This window comes from Jaculus jaculus, chromosome 4 (genome assembly GCF_020740685.1).
Source record: "Jaculus jaculus isolate mJacJac1 chromosome 4, mJacJac1.mat.Y.cur, whole genome shotgun sequence".
Taxonomy (NCBI): Eukaryota; Metazoa; Chordata; class Mammalia; order Rodentia; family Dipodidae; genus Jaculus; species Jaculus jaculus.
Window position 1 is genome coordinate 73,353,338 of NC_059105.1, and position 23,614 is coordinate 73,376,951.

Consider the following 23,614-nt stretch of genomic DNA (forward strand, 5'->3'; position numbering starts at 1 on the left):
TCTTTCCTGAGGTACAATTTCAGCTTGAGTTCTGATTTTCTTGATGCTTTCTGGAATTCACTCTTACATTTGATCAAGTCTTCATTAAGCTTAAGCAACTGATTGTTGAGACCTTCCATTTCTTAACTCACCTTCAATTCATTTATAACTCTTTTGAGGGTTCTAACATTTTCTTCAATCAAGTTAAGCCTACTGTCAAAAGCTGAACTCTCCAAGAGACAACTCTGTTCAATTTCATTGATAGTATTGTTGGTTCTTTGACTATTTGCTTCTAGTTCAGCAACTTTTAAAATCAGGGTCTCATTGGTTGTTGTGTCTTCATTTTGGGAATGAATTTCTGTCGATTTCTCCATAATTTCATTGGAAGTTTCCATTGTAGGCCTAGGCATCCTTGGTGGAGATCTCTGTTTTCTGATTTTTGTTGGCTTTTTTGTGTTCTTGTCTATCCATCTTAGGGAGACTCTATTTTATTGAGGAGGAAGCAAGTGTTTGTCCTTTGCCCACGTACCCTCTGACTCAGGTGAACAGAGATGTTGGAACCCAGTGGCTAGTGAGAGTACTAGACTAAAAGGCCTGATTCCACAGCCCACACAGGGACCAGACCTCCCCAATCAAGGCACAAAGGGGCCTGCCAAGACCAGGGAACTAGGAGGAGCTGTGAAACAGGCATCTGGAACTACTCACTCCACAGTGAACCCAACAGTCCAGCACAGGGAACCTGGACCAAGATGTTGGGAGAAGCTGGGAAACAGGGGTCTGGCCTGCTCACCCCATGCTGCCCACCTACACTCAGTCAGAGGCAGGGAACCAGGGACATACATAAATATATTTTTCATGTTGTAACTAATAGTAATGATAGTTGTGTGTATATTATAATGGAGGGTAATCATATAGTTACTGTCTGATTTGAAGGAAATGAGTTCAGGTTCATGGGGAAAAAAGTCCTTGTCCTGTGAAATCTATAAGGAAAGCCAATTTAGTGTAATGGAAAGAAGACTATCAAAAATTGTTAATGTGTATTTAAATCTTAATTTTCCCATCTTCTAGTTGATGATGTTGGGTAAGACATTTCACATACTTTGAGACACTGGTCTTGTCACTGGTAGAGAAATAATTATGATATTTTCATTATTCAGTTATTGGAGCTTCTTTGAGGATACTATCAACTAATTAATGTATATGACAGGCTTTTCAGCTCTAAATTACTCTGGAAATATAAGTTATAAGTAGGATCATTACTAAAAGAGTATCATAAACTTTGTTATTCTAAAAATCATTATGATGTCATTTTATTGATCATTATATGACAGAATTAGAGTAATTTTGTTTTGATCTTAGGTTTTCACTGGGATCTTTACAGCAGAAATGTTTCTGAAAATCATTGCCATGGATCCTTACTATTATTTCCAAGAAGGATGGAATATCTTTGATGGTTTCATTGTGACACTTAGCCTGGTAGAACTTGGCCTCGCCAATGTGGAAGGATTATCAGTTCTCCGTTCATTCCGATTGGTAAAATTAAAACAAGAGAGCAATAATCGTAAAACCTTTTCCAACATCAGTATTTTTACATTGTACTGTCATGGACTTCACCATATAACCATCAGCCTTTTAATTTTTTGTGTGACTGCATTGTCAAAAACTATTACTTAGTGGGGAAAAAATATTCCCAGTTATTTATTTTTTAAAAATCTTTCTTAGGCTGAAGAGATTGCTCAGTGGTCAAAGGCTCTTGCTTATAAAGCTGGATAGCCTAGATTTGATTTCCCAGTACCCACATAAAGCCATATGGTCAAAGTGGCACATGCATCTGGAGTTTATTTGCAACAGCAAGAGGCCCGGACACACCTATTCTCCCTCCCCTCCCTCCCTCTCCCTCTCTCTCTCTCTCTCTCTCTCTCTCTCCTTCCCCTCCCATACCCCTTTTTCTCCTCCCTTTATCTATACCTGCTTGCAAATAAATAAAAACATTTCCTCTGAAAAGCTTAATCATGTAAATTTTACTGTTACCAATTATTATATTTTTCATCCTAGAATAAAATGAATGACCTTACACACAATAGTCAAATGCTCTACCATTAAGCTATATCCACAAGCACAGACAGTCATGAAAACCTCAATATGTTGTTCAGCGACCATTGTGGTTGTCATTTCTAATGACTAGTACAACTCATATTTCCAAACCTATGAAGTCTTTAGTTGAAATGCCCCGTATTCAATAAGAGCTTAAAAATATAAATAACCCTTTATAGCAGTAGAAGACGTGCATGCAATCCTAATTTTTATCTCTGGTAAATATGTTCCATCCAAAAATCAAAAAAAGAGTATAAAAAATACATATATTAATTCATATATGTGTCCCTGAAAATCAAGGGTAAAAACTTAGTCTCAGAAAATATTCCAGATGTATTGATCTATATCAACACCTGAGGTGATGTTAATAAGTAAACATATTTTTCAACTTATATCAGGTCTCAATGTGATATTACTTAGAAAACTTCTGACAAATTAAAATTTCAGCTGAAATTGTCTAGATTCATAGTAAATATTATAGTGTAAGGCCTGGTGGCTCTCAGAACCACTTTTATAAAACAAAGTAAGTGAAAAAGTCATTTAAAATATATTTTCAGAGAAGATGATCTACATGGTGAAAGTAGAACATGCTAGTTTCTTCCTAGGTAGTCCAAATATCAGTCATAAGCCTGAGACAATAAAGACAGGAAAAATGTCATTTGGGGTTTTTTTGAGGGAGCTTTAGTGGTAAAGATGGAAGCCAGGGCTTCAAGCATTCCAGGGAAGTGTTCCACCACCCAACCACACCCCTGTATCTAAAAGGCTGTAATCACTCATTAATAAATTTCAATATATTTAACACTAGTAAAAAATATATATACTGATTTTTATTTTTTACTTTTTAGCTCCGAGTCTTCAAGTTGGCCAAGTCCTGGCCCACACTAAACATGCTGATTAAGATCATCGGCAACTCCGTGGGCGCCCTGGGCAACCTCACCCTGGTGCTGGCCATCATCGTCTTCATCTTTGCCGTGGTCGGCATGCAGCTGTTTGGTAAGAGCTACAAAGATTGTGTTTGCAAAATCGCCAGTGACTGCAAACTCCCGCGCTGGCACATGAACGACTTCTTCCACTCCTTCCTCATCGTGTTCCGCGTGCTGTGTGGGGAGTGGATCGAGACCATGTGGGACTGCATGGAGGTTGCTGGCCAGGCCATGTGCCTTACTGTCTTCATGATGGTCATGGTGATTGGAAACCTCGTGGTATGTAGCCGTTAAGATATGTACTTCAGAAATATATTAATAGCATGCTGTAGTTAATATCTCCTTGCTGGGACAAACACCAACCAGAAGCAGCTTATAGGAGGGAAGGGTATACTGGCAGAGAGAATTCAGGGGAAGCATTATCATGGAAGAATCTGGCTCACTTCTATAGATGCATAGCAGAGAGACCCCACCAAAATACAGCAAACACAGACAGACAGAGCTCCAAATTGCTCTCTATACACCTAGTATGGCTGGAATGCAAGATCTGCCACAGTGACACTTCTTTTAGCAGGCTGCTGGAGACTTAAGTAGGAAACTTAACCTTAGTCAAAAATCCCTGAGGCTATAGGGACTTATGTTCTCATCTAAACCACCACATAGCATAAAAAGATGGTAACTATTTTGTCAAAAAAAACTTACTTTTATGATAATTATTTTTTCTATGTTGGCAGGTGTTAATAATTTTGCCATTCTCTTGCCAACTTGTGACATGTGATGTTTTCTCTGTGTCCTAAGGAAAAGATATTAGCCAGCCTGGGCTGGCCACTTCTCTAGTACCTATAGTCAAGGCATAGGATGGCTAATGTTACCATTCATGATTTGAGATTTTCCTAATAGAGTAATCCTCACTTTCAAATGTGAATGTCACTGTTAATAGCATAAGGATACAAAAATATTTTCTAAAAGGTAGGTATACTGGTGGGCTGGTATCATGAACCACAGAGTGTGAGAAGAGCAATAGGCAAAGACAACCACCAATGTGTATTTTAAACCCTAAGCCTATCATCTTAAACTTGAGTCATAATGCTGTGTTTTTAATTAATACTTAACTAAATATAGCTTCTAAGAAACTACAAAATGTGTTTCAATATATAATTACAAATATTAAGGATTTAAGTTTAGAATTGTTATACAGTATGCAAGTAAACCTATTTTCTTTTGTTTGTTCAATATTAAATTTAATGATCCCTGGGTCAGTTCAATAAGCTTCTTTATTTTATGAATGGAAACACTTTAGCACAGTAGAAGGAATACTTTTTTTCAGGATAAATAGCTATGGAGCTAGATCACAAATTTAGAGAGTTCAGTATTTTATTAATGCTAAGTATTGAGCTCATGGGCCTCATACATGTACAGCCTGTGTTCTTTTAAAAAAAAATCTTTTTATTGATTTGAGAGAGAGAGAGAAAAAAATATGGGCACATCAGGGCTTCCTGACACTGCAAACAATTCCAGATGCATGCACCACTTTGTGCATCTGGCTTTATGTAGGTACTGGAGAACTAAACCTGGGAAGTCAGGCTTTGCAAGTAAGCATCTCTAACTGCTGAGCCATCTCTCCAGCCCTGGCCTGTGTTCTAACACTAAGCTACGTTCTATCCTGCCCACGTTCTAATAACTATGCTGCAGCTATGCTACAGTGTTTCTTCACACACAATTTTAGAAGGTACAGCTTCCTGCACACTTACAAGGACAAATGATATGTTCTTCTTTAACTTGGGATGAACTGGTAAGGGTGTTTATTGTTTTCAGGTCCTGAACCTCTTTCTGGCCTTGCTCCTGAGCTCCTTCAGTGCAGACAATCTTGCAGCCACGGATGATGACAACGAAATGAACAATCTTCAGATTGCTGTGGAGAGGATGCACAAGGGAGTAGCTTATGTAAAAAGAAGAATATACGAGTTCATTCAACAGTCATTCGTTAGGAAGCAAAAGATTTTAGATGAAATTAAGCCACTTGATGATCTGAATAACAGAAAAGAAAACTGTATGTCCAACCACACAGCAGAAATTGGGAAAGATTTGGACTATCTTAGAGATGTGAATGGAACCACAAGTGGTATTGGTACTGGCAGCAGTGTTGAAAAATATATCATTGATGAAAGTGATTACATGTCATTCATAAACAACCCCAGTCTTACTGTAACTGTGCCAATTGCCGTGGGGGAGTCAGACTTTGAAAATTTAAACACAGAGGATTTTAGCAGTGAATCAGATCTAGAAGAAAGCAAAGAGGTAAGATTCTAAAAATCTGTGGAGATAAAAATATATCTGTATAGTTGTGTATCTGAATCACCTGAACTTCATTTTTTTAATTTGTTTTTATTAGATACGGACATACTTAGTATGTAAACAACACATATTGATACCATCCTTTCCCTCATCGCTGCCCCTTTTCTGAAGAGGACTTCCTCCTTGGGGTTGCAGGTCAACCCCGTGGGGATTCTGCTTCATGTATTGTGGGGGCAGCATATAATAACCCAAAGAGCATAATACTGGCATGAAATCATTAGGAATGCTTTCATGGTCACAGCACTAGTTTATGAGGCCTTTGAACAGTTAGAAAACTCAACTAGTAGCTCATTATTTCCTGCATTATTTCTGTATATCAAGTTCAAAAACTACAACTTGTCACCTTCTAATAATAGTTCTTTTCCACTTGAATAGATTCATGTTTTTTCCTGAATTATAGTCATGACTTTTATCTAGTATGTATAACTATAACAGCTCAGATGTTATATAAATGCTTTAGGTTAAATTTATGAGTATCTTTTATGTGTTGTTTATTCCCTCAGCAACATTTTACATACGTGATAGCATAGTTAAAATGTTCTTGGCTTTTAAAAATGTTATGCTTGAGCCTGATATTGGGTAAAGTAGTTTCATTTTAGCTACTTAATATGTAAACTTACCTGACTAGCTAGTCTTCAATATCCTCTTCTCAAAAGCAGGGAGAAAGTTGTTCATTGCATTATTGGATTATTAAATAAAATAATAAATGTGTTGTGCACAGAACAATGCCTGACATATAGTATTTAGTTAAGTTTCCAAAATTATCAGTAACATAATTGATTCTTTTCCAACAAATTTCCTTATAAGAATTACAAGCAATGTATTTTACTATCTATTCTTTCTAATTTTGTTGTTGTTGTTGTTGTTTGCCCTTTGACCTTTGCAACAAAGTGTTTCATATGCTTATCTGGGAATTGTGGTCAGGATTTTTTAAATTTCTTTTCTTTTTTGTTTTTGTTTTTGTTTTTTTGAGGTAGAGTTTCACTCTAGTCCAAGCTGACCTGGAATTCATTAGCAGTCCCAGGGTGGCCTTGAACTCAAGGTGATCCTCCTACCTCTGCCTCCCTAGTGCTGGAATTAAAGGCAAGTGCCACCACACCCAAAAGGAGCTTTTAAAAATTTCAATAGGATTTTCAAATTACTTTTATTATGTTTTTAATATGGTGTGCAGCTTAAAATGCTTCTGAAAACTATTTCTGTTGGACATTCCAATGGAGAAGAGTAAATATACAAGAGCCTAATAGCATACACTTAGCCTACAATTAGTAGTTTGGAGTCGCTAAGGTACAAAATCACAAGACATGAGCCTAGAAAGGAGGAGAGTTGCAAGTGGTTCACAGGCTGGGGAGAAGAGACAGTAGCATGGAAGTCCATGTTTGTCTTGCAGCCTCCATCTAGGGTGCCGTCACACATCACTGCCCCACTCTGGACTAAACCTGGGATCTGTCCTCTATACCTTTCCCTTCTTGCTGTCCACAGTAAGAAAAGACATACCAGGGATCACATTTCCTCACCTGTCTAGGTCCAAAGAAACTTGAACCCACAAAGTACATTCAAATAACTTGCAGAACTGTTTTAAACACTCAGAAAGTTTCTTGACTTATTGTAATACTAAGAATAAAACCTGCTAGAAATATAGATTTCCTCTGTAAGCTAATAAAGAATGATATCTGTGCAGATTTTTAAGAGTTTTAAAAGGTGTCAAACTACTAAGGCTATGCAAAATATAATATTGCATAACTATAATTTGAAATGTTTTAGTGAAGAATTATCCTCTGAAACACTAACAATGCTGAGTGCACAACAGGTGCTCAGTAGGTCTTTAATTTTGGTTACATATTTTATGTACATATTACACTAAGATTATAGTGACCTTGATTTTACAATAGACTAATACTAATTCTACATAACTCAGTTTCCTAGTTCACTAAACAAGGACAATCTTTCTATGATGCTTGTAGTAATTTTATGAGAAAAATCTGTTTGGAAATTTAACATGCTTAAAAGTCTATGATTATGTCTACAAAATTACTACTCTATTTAATTTTAAATAGTTTTAATTGAATTAAAATTGCATATCTTTGGAATAAAAATACCATTACTAAAGCCATTCTAGTACACTTGTTTTGGCAATGAGCCAGCTCTAGAATAATGAGTCTTATAATTCAGCTCATGAAAATAGAGAATATCATTTGTTTAGTATTTTCCATGGTTAAATCTTTGTATAACTTTTCATGTATTATCTTTTTTAATTGTTTTTTTTTTTCTTTGCACATTTGTGTGTATATATGTAGATGCCAGAGATCAATGTTGGGTGTCTTCCTCAATCAACCTTCACCTTTGTGTGGAATGTAATGTGTGAAGTGTGTGTGTGTGTGTGTGTGTGTCTATGTTGTATGTGGTATATGTACACAGAGTCCAGAAGAGACTGTGTGGTGTCCTGCCCCACTCCATCACTGTTCCACATATGTCTTTGGGACAGTTTCCGGTCCAGAGCTTGCTGCTTTTCATGAACACCAGCGATTCTCTGGTCTCTAGATCTTACAAGACTGGGATTACATATTTGTGTGGTCATGACTAGCTGATTATGTGGGTGCTGGGAAATCAAGCTCAGGCATTCTCAGGCCCCCTCTGGCCCTCATGTTTACTCAGACAGGGCTCTTACCCACTGATCCATCTCTCAAGTCCCATGTTCTTTTTAAACGAAAGCTTGTCACTGAATCTGGAGCTCAAAAATTTGGCTACAGCATCTGACCATTAAACCCCAACAATCCTCCTGTCTCTGCTTTCCCAGCACTTAGGTTATATAGAGACTGGGAATGAAACTCAGGTCCTCATGTGGAAGCGCTTTACCAACTAAGCCACATCCCTAGCATTCCTTCTATCTTTGTATTACAACTATAAGTGGACTTTCACAAAGAAGGACTTGTAAAAGTCACATATCCTGAACTAGAGTTCCAATGGTCTGCTCCAACGTTTTTGCTTTTAATAACACATAAAATATTTTTCTGGATTGTTTTGCTTGGAAATTTGGGATCAAACCCTAGGCTTAGAGCATGTTAAGTAAGCATTCTACTGCAGAGGTACATCCCTAGCTCTTGGATTTTTTGAGACAGAGTTTTATTGTGTAGTCCAGATTGGTGGGAAATTCACAATCATCTTGCATCCACATCCTGAGTGCTGAGATTAAAGGCATGAGCCACCATGCCCAGCTACAAAATTTTCTTTATAATATTTAAGATGTACTTTGTACTTTCATTGACATTTCATTGAAATGAATGCCTTTTTTTAGTTAAAGAATGAGGTACAAGTGTCAGCTATAGATTTGGTGTGATCTAATGATCTTTCTGTCTTCAGTGGTTATAGCTTATAGGCATAGCCAGGAATGAACACCTCAGTCTTGTCACTCAGCTCTAGGAGGTCCTAGGCTGGTCAGCTTCTCTATCCCACATTGACTCATCATTGATTTATTTATTTATTTTTATTTATTTATTTGAGAGCAACAGACATAGAGAGAAAGACAGATGGAGGGAGAGAGAGAGAATGGGCATGCCAGGGCTTCCAGCCACTGCAAACGAACTCCAGATGCGTGCACCCCCTTGTGCATCTGGCTAACGTGGGACCTGGGGAACCGAGCCTCGAACCAGGGTCCTTAGGCTTCACAGGCAAGCACTTAACCACTAAGCCATCTCTCCAGCCCCATTGATTTATTTTTAATTACAGAGAACTTCTCTTCCAAGACTATTAGTTAGATCTGTGGGTTCATAACATACCTTTCTGGGTTTAATGCTATCTGGAAGAGACTTCAAAATCATTAGGAAATCTTTCCATGATTGTATCACTAGTTTATGAGATCTTTGCACTTCAGGAAATCTCAAATATTAGCTCATTAGTTCCCATATTACTTCTAAATCTCAGATGATTTCTTCAGCAAATTGTATGTTTAAAAAGATATTCAGGGGCTGGAGAGATTGCTTAGTGGTTAAGCACTTGCCTGTGAAGCCTAAGGACCCTGGTTGGAGACACGATTCTCGAGGACTCATGTTAGCCAGATGCAAAAGGGGCCGCACAAGTCTGGAGTTCGTTTGCAGTGGCTGGAAGCCCTGGCACACCCATTCCCTCTCTCTCTCTCTCTCTCTCTCTCTCTCTCACTCTCAAATAAATAAATAAAAATTAACAACAAATTTTTTTTAAAAGATATTCAGTGGATTTATATTTACGAAATATTAAATTGTCCCTAGTAACTGCTACATCTAGTATTAGTCAAACACTTTCCCAGGATGGGTGAGAGGGTGAAGAAACAGCTCTGTATCTTTTTGCCCCTTGGTATACAATATATTCTGTATCTTTTTCCCCTTGGTATACATTGAGCTCCCATAAACTCCATAAATAAGCTCCTTATAACAAATCAATCCTAAAAATAAAAAGAAAACATCAGAGAACAAGAAAAACAAAAACATTTAATTGGTCAGTCCTAAAGAAATTTTGAGTGTTTTATTTGCTTTGTTTTGTGCCATTGCATCTTGAAGGTCAGAATCATTGGCTGTAATAGAGAACATTTTTAAAAGAGAAAAAATGTCACATAAATCCATCAAGAAGAAAAATACTCTTACCATCTGGGTTGTAGTGGTTAAGTGATTATTGAATGTCCCAGAGTACAAAGCAAGGTAGATACTTAGATACAGTGTGGTTTCTGCGTTTTTTTTTTCCACTCATCTATTAAGTCAGCTTACATGTATTCTACAGATAAGTGAAGTATATAGGTAAACTTCTGAGGGACATGCATAAAAATATACCCAGCTTCAGTTAATTAGCCACTTTGGGATTAAGTGTACTGAAGATTGATTAATAGCTTAATAAATAAATAAATAGTAACTAAAATGGATTTTAACACATTCTACGAAATATCCAAATCAATGACAACTAATGCTTTAGTTTCAAAATAAATTATAAGAACAGAAAAAAAAAATCAACCCTATTGATGTTGAAAGAGGTTTATTTGTTTGGTTTTCCGAGTACAAATATTTATCTCCCTTATACCAAATTACACTCCATTGTTTTTCAATTTTTTTAGTTTTGACTAAATATATTTCTTTTTCTATTAAGCAAAATTATTACCTTTTAAAAATATACGATTTTGTACCTTTCTGACTACAATAATTCCTGACCCATATATAAATCATATTGCAATATTTTTAAATTATTTATTTATTTGAAAGAAAGAGAGGGCTGGAGAGATGGCTTAGTGGTTAAGCACTTGCCTGTGAAGCCTAAGGACCCATGTTAGCCGGATGCACAAGGGGCGCACGAGTCTGGAGTTCGTTTGCACAGGCTGGAAGCCCTGGCGCGCCCATTCTCTCTCTCTCTCCCTCTATCTGTCTTTCTCTCTGTGTCTGTCGCTCTCAAATAAATAAATAAATAATTTTTTTAAAAAAAAAGAGAGAAAGAGAGAAAGAGAGAATGGGTCCATCAGGACCTTTTGCCACTGCAAACCAACTTCAGATGTGAGAACTGGGCAATCAAACCCATGTTGGCAGGCTTTGTCAGCACATACCTTTAACTGCTGAGCCACTTCCCCAGTCCCCTTAATGCAGTCTTTCTGGAGACAATTTGATTATAATCGAACTCAACCTGGAAGACTACCGGGTTTGAAAAGCTAGGGACATGAAATGGGTGTCTTGAGGTTTGGAGAGAATTTGATGGCAGCCTCTGGCATCAGAGGCCATCCTAAGATGACATCCTATGTTACTTTGTAGGGAGAAGTAGCTCTGACAGTTACTGTTTTGGAGGGAAAACGGAAAGAAAGGAAAACCCAGAACACGTCATCTGCTATCTGGCTGTGGCTTTGTCACAGTGTGTTCAGACACTTGTTCTCTTCCAGAATAGATTTATTGTTGATTATTTAAAAAAAAAAAAAACTCTTTTGTTGACAACTTCCATACATATAGACAATATAACAGGAACCTCCACTCACCACCACCCTCTTTCCCCCTCTCGAATCCCTACCCATGAATCCCTGCTTTCCAACTAGTCTTTCTTCCTCTTTGATGTCATCTTGATTTTTTTTTTAATGTTCCTCCTATTATGCAGGTCTTTAGTGGACAGAGTCAGCCAAACCCTATTGGCTTATTATTTATTTATTTGGTTTTCTGAGGTAGGGTCTTGCCTTGTGTAGTCTCAGGGTGGCCTCAAACTCACAGCAACCCTCCTACCTCTGTCTCCCAAGTGCTGGGGTTAAAGACAAACCATGTGCCACTCTGCCAGTACCCTATTAACTTTTACAAGAATAAAATACTTGTTTGAAAATGTTTTAATTTTGTTTCTGTTACCTGAAATCATGTTTCAGGTGCAAGTGTTGATATAGACTCCTCTTCCACCTCTCATGGACTTTCCCTTAGACAGTGTTATTTCAAGCAAGAACTGTTCTGACCTTTGAGTTTAGCAATAAGAAAAATGATAATACATTGATAAACATTTATTGGCTTTTAAGGTTTTTCCTTTCCATTCAATTTATCTTTTAATTGAGCATTTTATTGTATGAACATAATGCATATTGGCCATATCTCCACCTGGTTATACCTTTGTATTCCTTCTCCTCTGCCACGATTCCTCAGAGGGCTCTTCTTTCCCTCTGTTGTTGAAAGACTGTTTATTGACCAGATAGTAGAGGATAGTAAAATTATTTTAATATCAATTTATTTGACTACAGCTAAGTATAAGAATTCTTTTTCAGTACTGTGGGTTGAACCAGGAGCCCTGTGTATGTTAAATAAGTGTTCTGTGACTGAGCTATGTTCTCATTCATAACTCTTGTAGTTAAAGTACTGAAGATAAAATTACTTGTATCTTCTAAAAAGTACCCCTAACTTTTATTTATTTTAAAATTTTAATTCTGAGGCCTTGTTCTCCCCCATCATAGAGAGTTACTGGCGCATCCATGACCCCACAATGCCCCTGCTTCAGCCCTCAGTACTGAAAATGAAGAATTCTTATACTTGATTGTAGTCAAATAAATTGATATTAAAATAATTTTAGTATTCTCTACTATTTGGCCAATAAAGTCTCTCAACAACAAAGAGAAAGGAGCACACTTCAGTGTATCTAGCATGGTGTTAGTGTGTTGTCTGTATGTCAGATCACCATCCACCAGAGCACTACATCTTCCAATAAAAATGCATTGCAGCAGATGAAGTTAATGCAGATGTAGTGTGGGATTGAGAGCACACAGGGGACTAATGGAGAAACCAAAGTGAAAGCCCAGGTACAAATAAATAGTTTCTGCTTCTAATAAGGGGAAAATCTGCTACTTCTTTAATCTCCTGACCTAGGCCACAGATGAGCCTGGGTTTTTCTAGCCACAGACCCATCCTTTTTCTGCCTGCTTAGGCCAGCAGCTGCAACCACTGTGAACTTCTCATCAGCCTTCTCTTCCTCACTTCCCATCTCACCCCAACTGCCCCCACGTCCCATCTCACTGGTGTTGAGGCTTTTCAAATGTATTGTTTTAAATCCCAAAAGAATAAAAGACAAGGAACATTAAAGCTGAAAGAGTAGAATCCTTCCTCTTATCCCTTTCTTCTCATTGTAAGTAAAGCCCCTGAAATAACCTCTTCTTTTTTCCTACTCAAAAAATACTGTCTAGCCATTTGTGAAAACCCCACATATAACAATAAAAGTGGTGACAATTTTACGATATTTAAAGTAATATTTCTCTGCACTAGCTTGGTGCTCTGTGTGAGTACTAGGTAATTGAACTCAGGCTGTCAGACTTTGTAAGCAAGGTCCTTTAACCACTGAGAGATTTCTCAAGCCCCATTGTTCAATATTTTAATTCAATACAGATTTCAAAATGTTTTTCTCATTTTTCAAAACAAATTTTTCCAGGTCTAATGCATCTGTTAAACAGGGAAGGAGAAAGAGAAGGAGGAAAAAAGTGAAACCACACTGGTGACTAAGAATGTAGAATTTTAGATAGAATGGGTAAGAGCTGACCAGTGAATAAAGTGTTTGTTGTGCAAGCAGAACAACAGAACCTTTGTTGACTTATTCTCCCAGGTATGACTCTCAGCCTTTGACTTGTTCTTTGATGATGGTGGTTTTGTATGGCTTCTGCACCATAAGTGACCTTACCAGGTTGTGGTTTAGATCCTCAGCATTCACATAAAGCTGAATGCTGTAGTGGATATCTGTAATCCCAGCGTGCCTACAAGAAGGGAGAGTGAGCCAGGAGAATGGGTCTCCTTCTGGTCAGCTAACCTAGTGAACTCAGTAATAAACAAACAAGGGAGAAAGTGGGGACCCGCAGTATGGTACCTCCATGCACACACACACACACACACACACACACATACAGAGGCACACAAACGCGCGCGTGCACGCGCACCAAAAATACAAATATTGTGAAAAAAAAAGAGGAAAAAAAGAAAGGAAAGGAAAAGAAAAAGAAAAGAAAAGGGAAAAGGAAAAGGAAAAAGAAAAGAAAAAGAAAAAGAAGGAAAAATGTCAGGTGGGGTGGCGCAATTTAATCTCAGCACACTCTGGAGGCAGAGGTAGGAGGATTGCTGTGAATTTGAGGCCACCCTGAGACTACAGAGTGAATTCCAGGTCAGCCTGGGCTACAGCAAGTCTCTACCTCAAAAAACCAAAACCAAAAATTAAATTAAATTTAATTTAAATTTAAATATTTTGAAAGATTAAAAGCTTAAGCTTTATCATGGTGCCTTTCTTGTGTTTATAAACTATCATCTTTGATAGTCTTAGTGACTCTTTATGTATTGTAATGTACTTATGTAGTGGAATTATTTGTTTCAGTCATATAATTTAATGTATTAAATTCACTAATCAGTGGATAGACGGTTTAGGTGGTAAGGTGCTTGGTAATGTGCAAGCATGAGGACATGTGCTCAGATCCCCAGCACCCACATAAAAAGCCAGGTGGGGTAGTACACAGCTGTAGTCTCTGCAAGAATGAATAAGTCTAGGGTCCCAGCAATCATTAGAGTCACAGAATGTACTGGGATTTGCTGGCCCTGAAACAGCACCTCCCACCCCCACCACCCCACCCCCCCACACACACAAAGGAAATTCTTTTGTGTTGTAAATAACTTCCTAAACCACAACCTGATTAGTCACCTGTAGTGCAGGATCCCTGCAAAACACTATCATCAAAGAACTAGTCCAATCTAGTTGGTTCAATCACAAAGCTGAAGAGATGAAGGATCCTTGGGCTTGATGGCCAGATAATCTAACCCAACAAGAGTTAGTGAGACACCCTGTCTCAAAAATAAGGTAGAGAGAGTTATTACAAAAGGCACCAAAATTGGGCCAGGCGTAATGGCACAAGCCTTTAATCCCAGCATTTGGGAGGCAGAGGTAAGAGGATTGCCATGAGTTCAAGGCCACCCTGAGATTCTATAGTGAATTCCAAGTCAGCCTATGCTAGAGTGAGACCCTACCTCAAAAAAAGGGGGGGGGGGCACCAAAATTGTCCTGTGATTTCACACAACTATGCATACACTTGCATGCATACACATGCATGCACATACACGCACTCCACAAACACACACATTTCCTTATTAGGTATGACAATCAAAACTCTTATTTCCTGTGTATTAGCTTATAAACCCTTAAGTCACTTTCATTTGTTTTATTTTGTTTTTCTTTTTTATCTTACAAAAGTGCCCACTGGCTTACATTGTATATAAATGTCTACCAAAAGAGATAACATTTCTCAGAGATTAGCATAATTTGTGTAAAACATATCAACGCAAAAGACACAGCTCTCACCTCAAAGGGGATAAGAGATAACTTATTCTGGAACCAAGTAAGAGTGACCATGGCCCAGGAGCACAGATTTAGGTTATCCCAACTTGCATGTTCCAAGGTGTTAACAATTTCCTGAAGGTTTTATAGTTCCAGAACAAAAGAAAGTCATAAATCAAAGCACTTTTCAAATACACTGGCTGACCATCACATAGGCGGGTTATAGGAAAGAGGGTTGGTGGAAGCTGGGGTCTGTTATCCAAAAAGGATTACACCTGATCATAGTCACCAGGTTGTTAGCTGAGACATAGAGGTGAGCATTAAATGGCTATTGAGGGGCTAAAGGCAGCCCAGGGTAATTAGGCTATAGTCTTGTAACACTCCATCTCTCTGTGATCACAGGAGCTTTATCAGTTCATTCAGCCTGGCTTGAAGTAGATGTAGCAGATAGAGCTGTTTCTGAGAACTTTAGTTCACACTTCCCCCTCTTGGACAAGCATCACATTTTGGGCATGCAGAGGCCAAATATTGTATTTTATGTGTTCCACATAGCTAGGAAGGCACATTTCGAGGGTCTAGTACAGATGAGTCTGAGTAGTAGGCAGCAAACTATCTTCGGGAGAGAGGAGTTGCTGCTAAAGCCATTAAGGAAGAAACTCTTGGGTCCTGTCAAATCTATTTGTCCTCTGTGTCTGATATAACATGTACATGTGATATATAATGAGAATGTTATATTTAAAGTTTAATATGATCATGAATCAGTCTGGCCTAACAAATTTAAGGCAGCAGATGAGGGAAGTAGATATTTTTAACCAACTAGACATTATATATTTGTATTTTATGAAATACTTTATTGATTTGAACTTTATAATGCTTAAAATAATTTATCTTTTAATTTTAGTTTTTCATTGGCCAGCTTTTTAAAAAATATTTATTTATTTGCAAGAGGAGAGAGAGTGGGTGACAGAAAATGAGCGCACCCAGGGCCTCCAGCCACTGCAAAGAAGTCCAGATGCATGGGCCACCTTGTGCATCTGACTATACATGGGCCCCTCTCTCTCTCTCTCTCCATATATATATATATATATATATATACATATATATATATATATATATATACATACTTAATGGTTATATGGCATTAAGTACTTATTTTATAAGAAGATAGATTTAGAACTATATGGTTATATGGCATTAAGTACTTATTTTATAAGAAGATAGATTTAGAAGAACTAAATGGTAATATCTTAAGGAGGCCAAATATTTTGGTAAGTTTTGACAAGCTATCACCATCATTGTTTTTAACTAGTGCTCTTAAGGATTAAATAAAAAATAAGCGTAATAAATTTAATAATAGTTCAAATTTTACTCACAATTTTAAACTTCTATTTATTAAAATAGGTTTTTAATCTAATAAATGAAGGCTTTATCTAAATGGAAAGCCTATAAACTTGGCATTTAGATATAATTTAACCATAGGTTTTTGGGTTTTTTTTTTCCTTTTTATTGACAGTTCCATACTTAGGAACAATAAACCATGATAATTTCCTCCCCTCCCCCACTTTCCCCTTCACAAATCTAAACTCCATCATATCCCCTCCCTCTGTCCATTAGTCTCTCTTTTATTTTGATGTCATCATCTTTTCCTCCTATTATGAAGGTCTTGTGAAGATAGTGCTAGGCACTGTGAGGTCATGGATATCAAGGCCAATTTCTTACTAGTCGATTGCATTGTAAGCAGTCCTACCCTCCCTTTGGCTCTTACATTCTTTCTGCCACCTCTTCTGCAATGGACCCTGAGCCTCAGAGTGTGTGAGAGGTATGTTTCAGTGCTGAACATTCCTCCATAACATCTTCTCAGCAGTATGGTACCTTTTGGACCATCACAGTGGTCACCACCAACTGAAAAGTGAAGCTTCCTCTAACCAAAAGTGAGCATTAATATATGGGTATGAACATTAAGTAAAGTGTTTACAGGGCAATTTGGTGAGCATTATATATGCATTAGCCAGACAAAAGCAGGGATTGCACTCCTAATGCTCATGATCTCACCCACCATAGGCTTTTGGTTAGGTTTTCAGTACTAGGCATGTATTCCCTCCCATAGAGCAAGTCTCCTATCCAAATGGTAAGCAGTTGGTTTCTGCCATAACAGACGTGCTACTATTGCATCCCTTGGCTCATTTGGCCTGGCTGGCCAAACTTGAGGCTTGCAGTGTCAACTGTTTTCACCACTGATGGCTTCTGTCTCCCATGAGTCTGCATGAAGTACAGCTTTTTCCAGCTTTCTGTCAGCTGGTCCACCAGGAGCAGATTTTCAGCTCAGCCCTAGTTGGATTACTTGGTGACCTTATAGCCCAGACATGTGGAGACTTCAGCAATAGGGTACTATTGTTTATTCCTGGTGGGAAACAAAGAACCTTCACAATACCCTATAATGTTTTGGGGTCATCCCTGGCCAACAACTCACTGGAAGGTATCCCATCCCTGGCACTGAAATTTTTCTAGTAACAGTCTATGGCATCTTGGTGTATGATTATCCAAAGAAGTAGGCTATCATGTGGCTTATTCACAACATTCTGGATTGTGATTACCCCTCCCCCACACTCCTTTTACTCAATCTCTTCCCCTGACCTCACTTAGGCCACTCCACCAGCAGTAATATGACCATCTACTTACATATATACAGTACCATCCCCTTAAATACATCCCTCTCCTCACACCCTTATAGCCCCTTTCTAGTTTTCTGGCCTGTGCTACTGATTTTTACTCCAGCTTACACACAAGTTTGAATATTTGTAACTAGGATCCACATATGAGAGAGAAGACATGCAACATGTGGTTTTCTGGGCCTGTGTTGCCTCACTTTGTATAATCCTTTCCAGATCCATCCATTTCCCTGCAACATTCATAATTTCATTTTTCTTTACCACTGAATAGAACTTCATTGTATAAATGTATCACATGTTTATTACCCATCCATCTGTTGAGGGACATCTAGCCTGGTTCCATTTCCTAGCAACAGAATAGAGCAGCAATGAACATGGATGTGCAAGTATCTCTTAGGTAATGAGAAGAGTCTTTAGGATATACGCCCATAAGTACTATATCTGGATCATATGGTAAACATATTTTTAGCTGTCTCAGGAACCTCCACACTGATTTCCACAATGGATGTACCAAACCACATTTCCACCAACAGTCTAGAAGGGTTCCCCTTTTTCCATATTCTCACCAACATTTATTATCACTTGTTTTCTTGATGATAGCCATTCTGAAAGGAGTAAGATGGAATCTTAAAGTAGTTTCAATTGGCATTTCCCCAATGGCTAAGGATGTAGGACAGTTTTATAGATGTTTATATGCCATCTGTATTTCTTCTTTTGAAAATTCTCTATTTAGTTCATAGCCCATTTTTTAATTGGGTTTTTTGATTTCCTATTGGTTAGTTTTTTGAGTTCTCTATAGATTCTGGATATTAATCCTCTGTCAGATGTACAACTGGCAAAGATTTTCTCCCATTCTTTAGGTTGTCTCTTTTCTCTATTCACAGTGTCCTTTGATGTAAAAAAGCTTTGCAATTTCATGAGATCCCAGTGAGTGATTAGGTTTTATATCCTGACAAACTGGAGTTATATTCAGAAAGTCATTACCTACGCCAAAATGTTAAAGGGTTTCCCCTACCCATTCCTCTAGCAGTGTCAGAGCTTCAGATCTGATATTAAGGACCCTGATCTATTTGGACTTGATTCTTGTGCATGGAGAAAGACATGGATCTATTTTCATCCTTCTACATATAGATATCCAATTTTCCCAGCATCACTTGTTGAAATGGCTGCTTTTCTCCAATAAATATTTTTGGCATTTTTGTCAAAAATCAGATGGCTGTAAACTGCCTGGATTAACATCTGGGTATTCTATTCTGTTCCACTGATCTATGTGTTTTTGTGCCAGTACCATGCTGTTTCTCTTACTATGGCTTTGTAATATAGCTTAAAATTGGATATGATGATACACCAGCCTTATTTTTGTTGCTCAAAATTGTTTTGGTTCTTCTAGATTTTTTGTGCTTCCAAATGAATTTTAGGATTGTTTTTTTCTATTTCCGTGATGAATGCCATTGAAATTTTAATGGGGATTGCACTAAATGTGCAGATTGCTTTTCTTAAGATTGACATTGTAACAATATTGACTTTTCCAATCCAAGAACGTGGGATGTATTTCCCTTTTCTTGTGTCTTCTGCAATTTCTCATTTGAGTGTTTTAAGTTCTCATTGTAGAGACCCTTCACTTCCTTGGTTAGGTTTATTCCAAGGTACTTCATTTTTCTGAGGCAATTGTGAATGGGAAAGATTCCCTGATTTCATCCTCCACATGTTTGTTGTTGGTATATAGAAAAGCTACTGGTTTCTGTATATTTATTTTATCCCCTGCTACATTGCTGAAATTGTTTATTAGCTCTATCAGATTGCTGGAAGAGTCTTTAGGGCCTTTTATATATAGAATCATACAATCTTCAAATAATGGTAATTTGATCTCTTCCTTTCCCCTTTGTATCACTTTTATGAGTGTCTGTTGTCTTACTGCTATGACTGACTTCCAGCACTATATTAAATAAGAGTGCAGCCAGTGGAACCTTGTCTTGTTCCTGATTTTCCCTGGAAAAGCTTCAAGTTTTTTCCCATTTAGTATTATGTTCACTGTAGGCTTTTCATAAATAGCCTTTATGTTGAGATATATTCCTTCTATTCACAGTTTCTGAGGAACATTTACCATGTAGAGATATTGGACTTTGTCAAATGTCATTTTTGCATCTATTGATCATGTGATTTTTGTCCTTCAGCCCATTTATGTACTGTATTACATTTATCAATTGGCATATGTTCAACCATCCTTGCAAGTCTGGGGTGAAGCCTACTTGGTCAGGGTGTATGATCTTTTCGATATATTCTTGTATTCTCTTTGCCAGTATTTTGTTGAGGTTTTTTGCATCTATGTTCATGAGGGAGATTGGTCTGTAATTTTTGTTGTTGTTCAGTCTCTGTCTGGTTTTATATCAGGGTGATGCTGGCTTCACAGAAGGAGTTCAGTAGAATCCCTCCCTTTTCTATTTTATGGAAAAGTTTGAGAAGCAGTAGTGTTAGTTCTTCCATGAAGGTCTGATAAATTTCACAAGTGAATCCATCTGGGCCTGGACTTTTTTTAGTTGGGAGACTTTTTATAACTGCTTGGATCTCCATATTTGTTATAGGTATATTTAAATGGTTTATCTCATCTTGATTTAATTTTGGTAGGCCATATGAGTCAAGGAAATCATCCATCTCTTTCAGATTTTCAAACTTAGAGACTTATATAGTCTTAACATATGTCCTTATGATTTTTTGAATTTTTTTGGTATCTGTTATAAAGGTCCCTTTTTCATCTCTAGTTTTATTAATTTTTGTCTCTTCTTTCTTTCTTCTGGTAAGACTTTCTAAGGGTTTATCAATATTGTTTATCCTTTCCAAGAGCCAACTCTTTGTTTCATTGATTTTTTGGATTGCTTTTTTGGTTCTATTTCATTAATTTCTGCCCTACTTTTTATTACTTCTACTGATTTCTGGTTTGCCTTGTTTTACTTTTTCCAAGACCTTAAGGTGAAGAATTAAATTGTTTACTTGTGAACTCTCTAAGTTCACTCAGTACTGCCTTCATTGTGTCCCAAAGACTTAGATATGTTGTAATCTTATCATCATTTGATTCTATGAATTTATTCATTTCCTTTTTGATTTCTTCAATTACCCATTTATCATTAAATAGTGTACTGTTTACTCTTCAGGAATTTCTGTATGCTCTGTGGTTTTTCTTGTTGCTGACTTGTAGTTTAACCTCATTGTGATCAGATAGACTAGTACAGGGATTATTTCAATTTTACTGTATTTGTTTTTGTACTGTATTTGTACTTGCTTTGTGTCCTAATACATGGTCTACTTTGGCGAATGTTTCATGAGTTGCTGAGAAAAATGTATATTCCGCAGAATTTGAATGGAATGTTCTATAGATATTTGTTAAGTCCATGTGTTCCATTATTTAATCCAGATGTATCTCTATTTTTTGCCTGGATGACCTGTCAATTGATAAGAGTGGGGTATTGAAGTCACCCAATACAATTATGTTTGGTGTTATCTGTGACCTTAAGTCTAATACTGTTAGTTTGATGAAATCGGGAGCCCCCATGTTAGGTATATATACATTTAGGATTGTAATAGCCCCCTGTTGGAGTGTTCCTTTACTCAGTATAAAGTGACCTTCTTCATCTTTCCTCACTAATGTTGGTTTGAAGTCATCCTTTCAGAGATTAGGATAGCAACCCCTGCTTGTTTCCTAGGCCTATTTGCTTGAAATAGCATTTTCCATCCTTTCACCCTAAGACAGTATGTGCCTTTTATTGAGAGATGAATTTCCTGGAGGCAACCAACAGCAGGATCCTGGCTTTTAATCCAGTCTGCAAGCCATTGTCTTTTGTTTGAGGTATTGAGGTCATTGATATTAAGAGTTATTATTGAAAGTTATGCATTTATTCTGGCCATTCTTTTTGTTTTGTAGTGCTTCCTGTTTTCCCTTTACTCTCTTCTTTTAACTGTTATTTGAGTATAGTTTATTTTTTCCTGCTTCCTCATATGTGTGCTTTGCTTTCTCTTCAGCATGTAGGATCCTTTCAAGTATTTTTTGTAGAGCTGGCTTTATTTATTTATTTATTTTATTTATTTATTTGAGAGCGACAGACACAGAGAGAAAGATAGATAGAGGGAGAGAGAGAATGGGTGCGCCAGGGCTACCAGCCACTGCAAACGAACTCCAGATGCATGTGCCCCCTTGTGCATCTGGCTAACGTGGGACCTGGGGAACCGAGCCTCGAACCGGGGTCCTTAGGCTTCACAGGCAAGCACTTAACCGCTAAGCCATCTCTCCAGCCCTTTTTTTATCATAAATTCATTTAGCTTATTTTTGTTGTGTAATGTCCTTATTTCTCCATCAATTTGGACAGATAGCTTTGCAAGATAAAGTAACCTTGGTTGACACTTGTTATCTTTCAGAACTTGGAATACTTCATTCCAAGCTCTTCTAGCTTTTAGAGTTTGTGTTGAATAATCTGCTGTTATCCTGATGGGCTTGCCTTTGTAGATGTCTTGCTTTTTTTTTTTTCCTAACTGCTTTCAATATATATTTTTGGTTTGTGTGTTTATAGTTTAATTATAAATGGCAAGGAGAGGTTCTTTCTAGATTTTGTCTGTTTGCTGTTCTAAAACCTTTCTATATCTGTATTGGCATTTCTTTCCCAATTTGGGGAAATTTTCTTCTATGATTTTGTTGGAAACACCTACTATGCCTTTGGAGTGAAATTCTTATCCTTCTACTATACCCTGATTTCCTATGTTTGATCTTTTCATAGTGTGCCGAATATCTTGAAATTCCCATTCATCCCTTTGTATTAACTTGCCTTTCTCTTTTTGGGACTGTATTAGATCTGCCACCTGGTCTTTAGTTTAGATGTTCTGTTCATTCCTTCATCCATCCTACTGGTGAGATTTTCTACAGAGTTTTTGATTTGACTTCCTGTGTTTTTCAATGTTAATATTTCTGCCTTGTTTTTCTTTAGTATTTCTATTTCCTTACTCATGTCTTGTAATGACCTCCATATTTCATTATGCTGCTTTCCTGTGTTCTCTTGGGATTCCTTCAGGAGTTTGTTTTCTCTTTGATTCCTTTGATTTTTTTCTTTTTTTTTGAGTACAGATAAAATCTTTTTTTAAAAAAATCTTTGTCAGGCTAAAAATCTTTGTCTAAAACAGTCTATTTGGGGTCATTTTTGATGGATTTATAATTTTTGGTGGAATTGTGTTGCCTTGATTCTTTGTGCTTTTGTATTATAATAATATATAATAATACTATAATTTTTGCATCCTGAGTTGATTTGATGCTTGGGTTTTCTAATTATATGCAGTGCTCCTAGATGTGGAAATCGGACTTATATACCGTAAGGGTAGGAATTTAAGGTATCAAGTATAGCACTTGTACTCCAATACAACTGCAGAAGTAATCCTAAGTGTTGAATTTGCCTGCTATTCAAGTATTCTAATGGAGTTGGTAGTGCAATTTACTGGCAAGTTCTAAAATTCAACTGAGCAATATGCACAATATGCACATTCACAGAGTATAGAAGAGTGGGGATTAAAACAAACAGCTAACCTTACACAGCCAAAATCCCTAATCCTCTCAGCTGGGCTGCTGAGATTTCTGTTCTGAAATAGGTTCAAGGTCAGCCTACATTTGAATTAGACCCTGCCCCCAATAATGACAGAAGAAAAAGACAAAGGCCCTATGAATCTAAAAGCACAAAAGGCAAAATAGTCAACCCCAAAATACAATTTATTTGAGACTGTCATAGTCAACTAAGAATGTGTCACCTATAACCTGTCCTGACATGGGAAGAAAGATTAGCACTTCCAGTGCAGACCTAT

General features: G+C 37.3%; 1 protein-coding gene across 1 annotated transcript in view; it reads left to right on the forward strand.

Moving 5' to 3' along the window:
• Nucleotides 1-23,614, forward strand: part of LOC101607308 (sodium channel protein type 1 subunit alpha) — a 150,444-nt gene that overhangs the window by 92,774 nt on the left and 34,056 nt on the right. Inside the window, exons 15-17 of the mRNA XM_045147269.1 lie at nucleotides 1,339-1,512; nucleotides 2,919-3,275; nucleotides 4,812-5,294. Of these exons, the coding sequence (XP_045003204.1) occupies nucleotides 1,339-1,512; nucleotides 2,919-3,275; nucleotides 4,812-5,294 (1,014 nt within the window). The remainder of the gene's footprint in view (nucleotides 1-1,338; nucleotides 1,513-2,918; nucleotides 3,276-4,811; nucleotides 5,295-23,614) is intronic.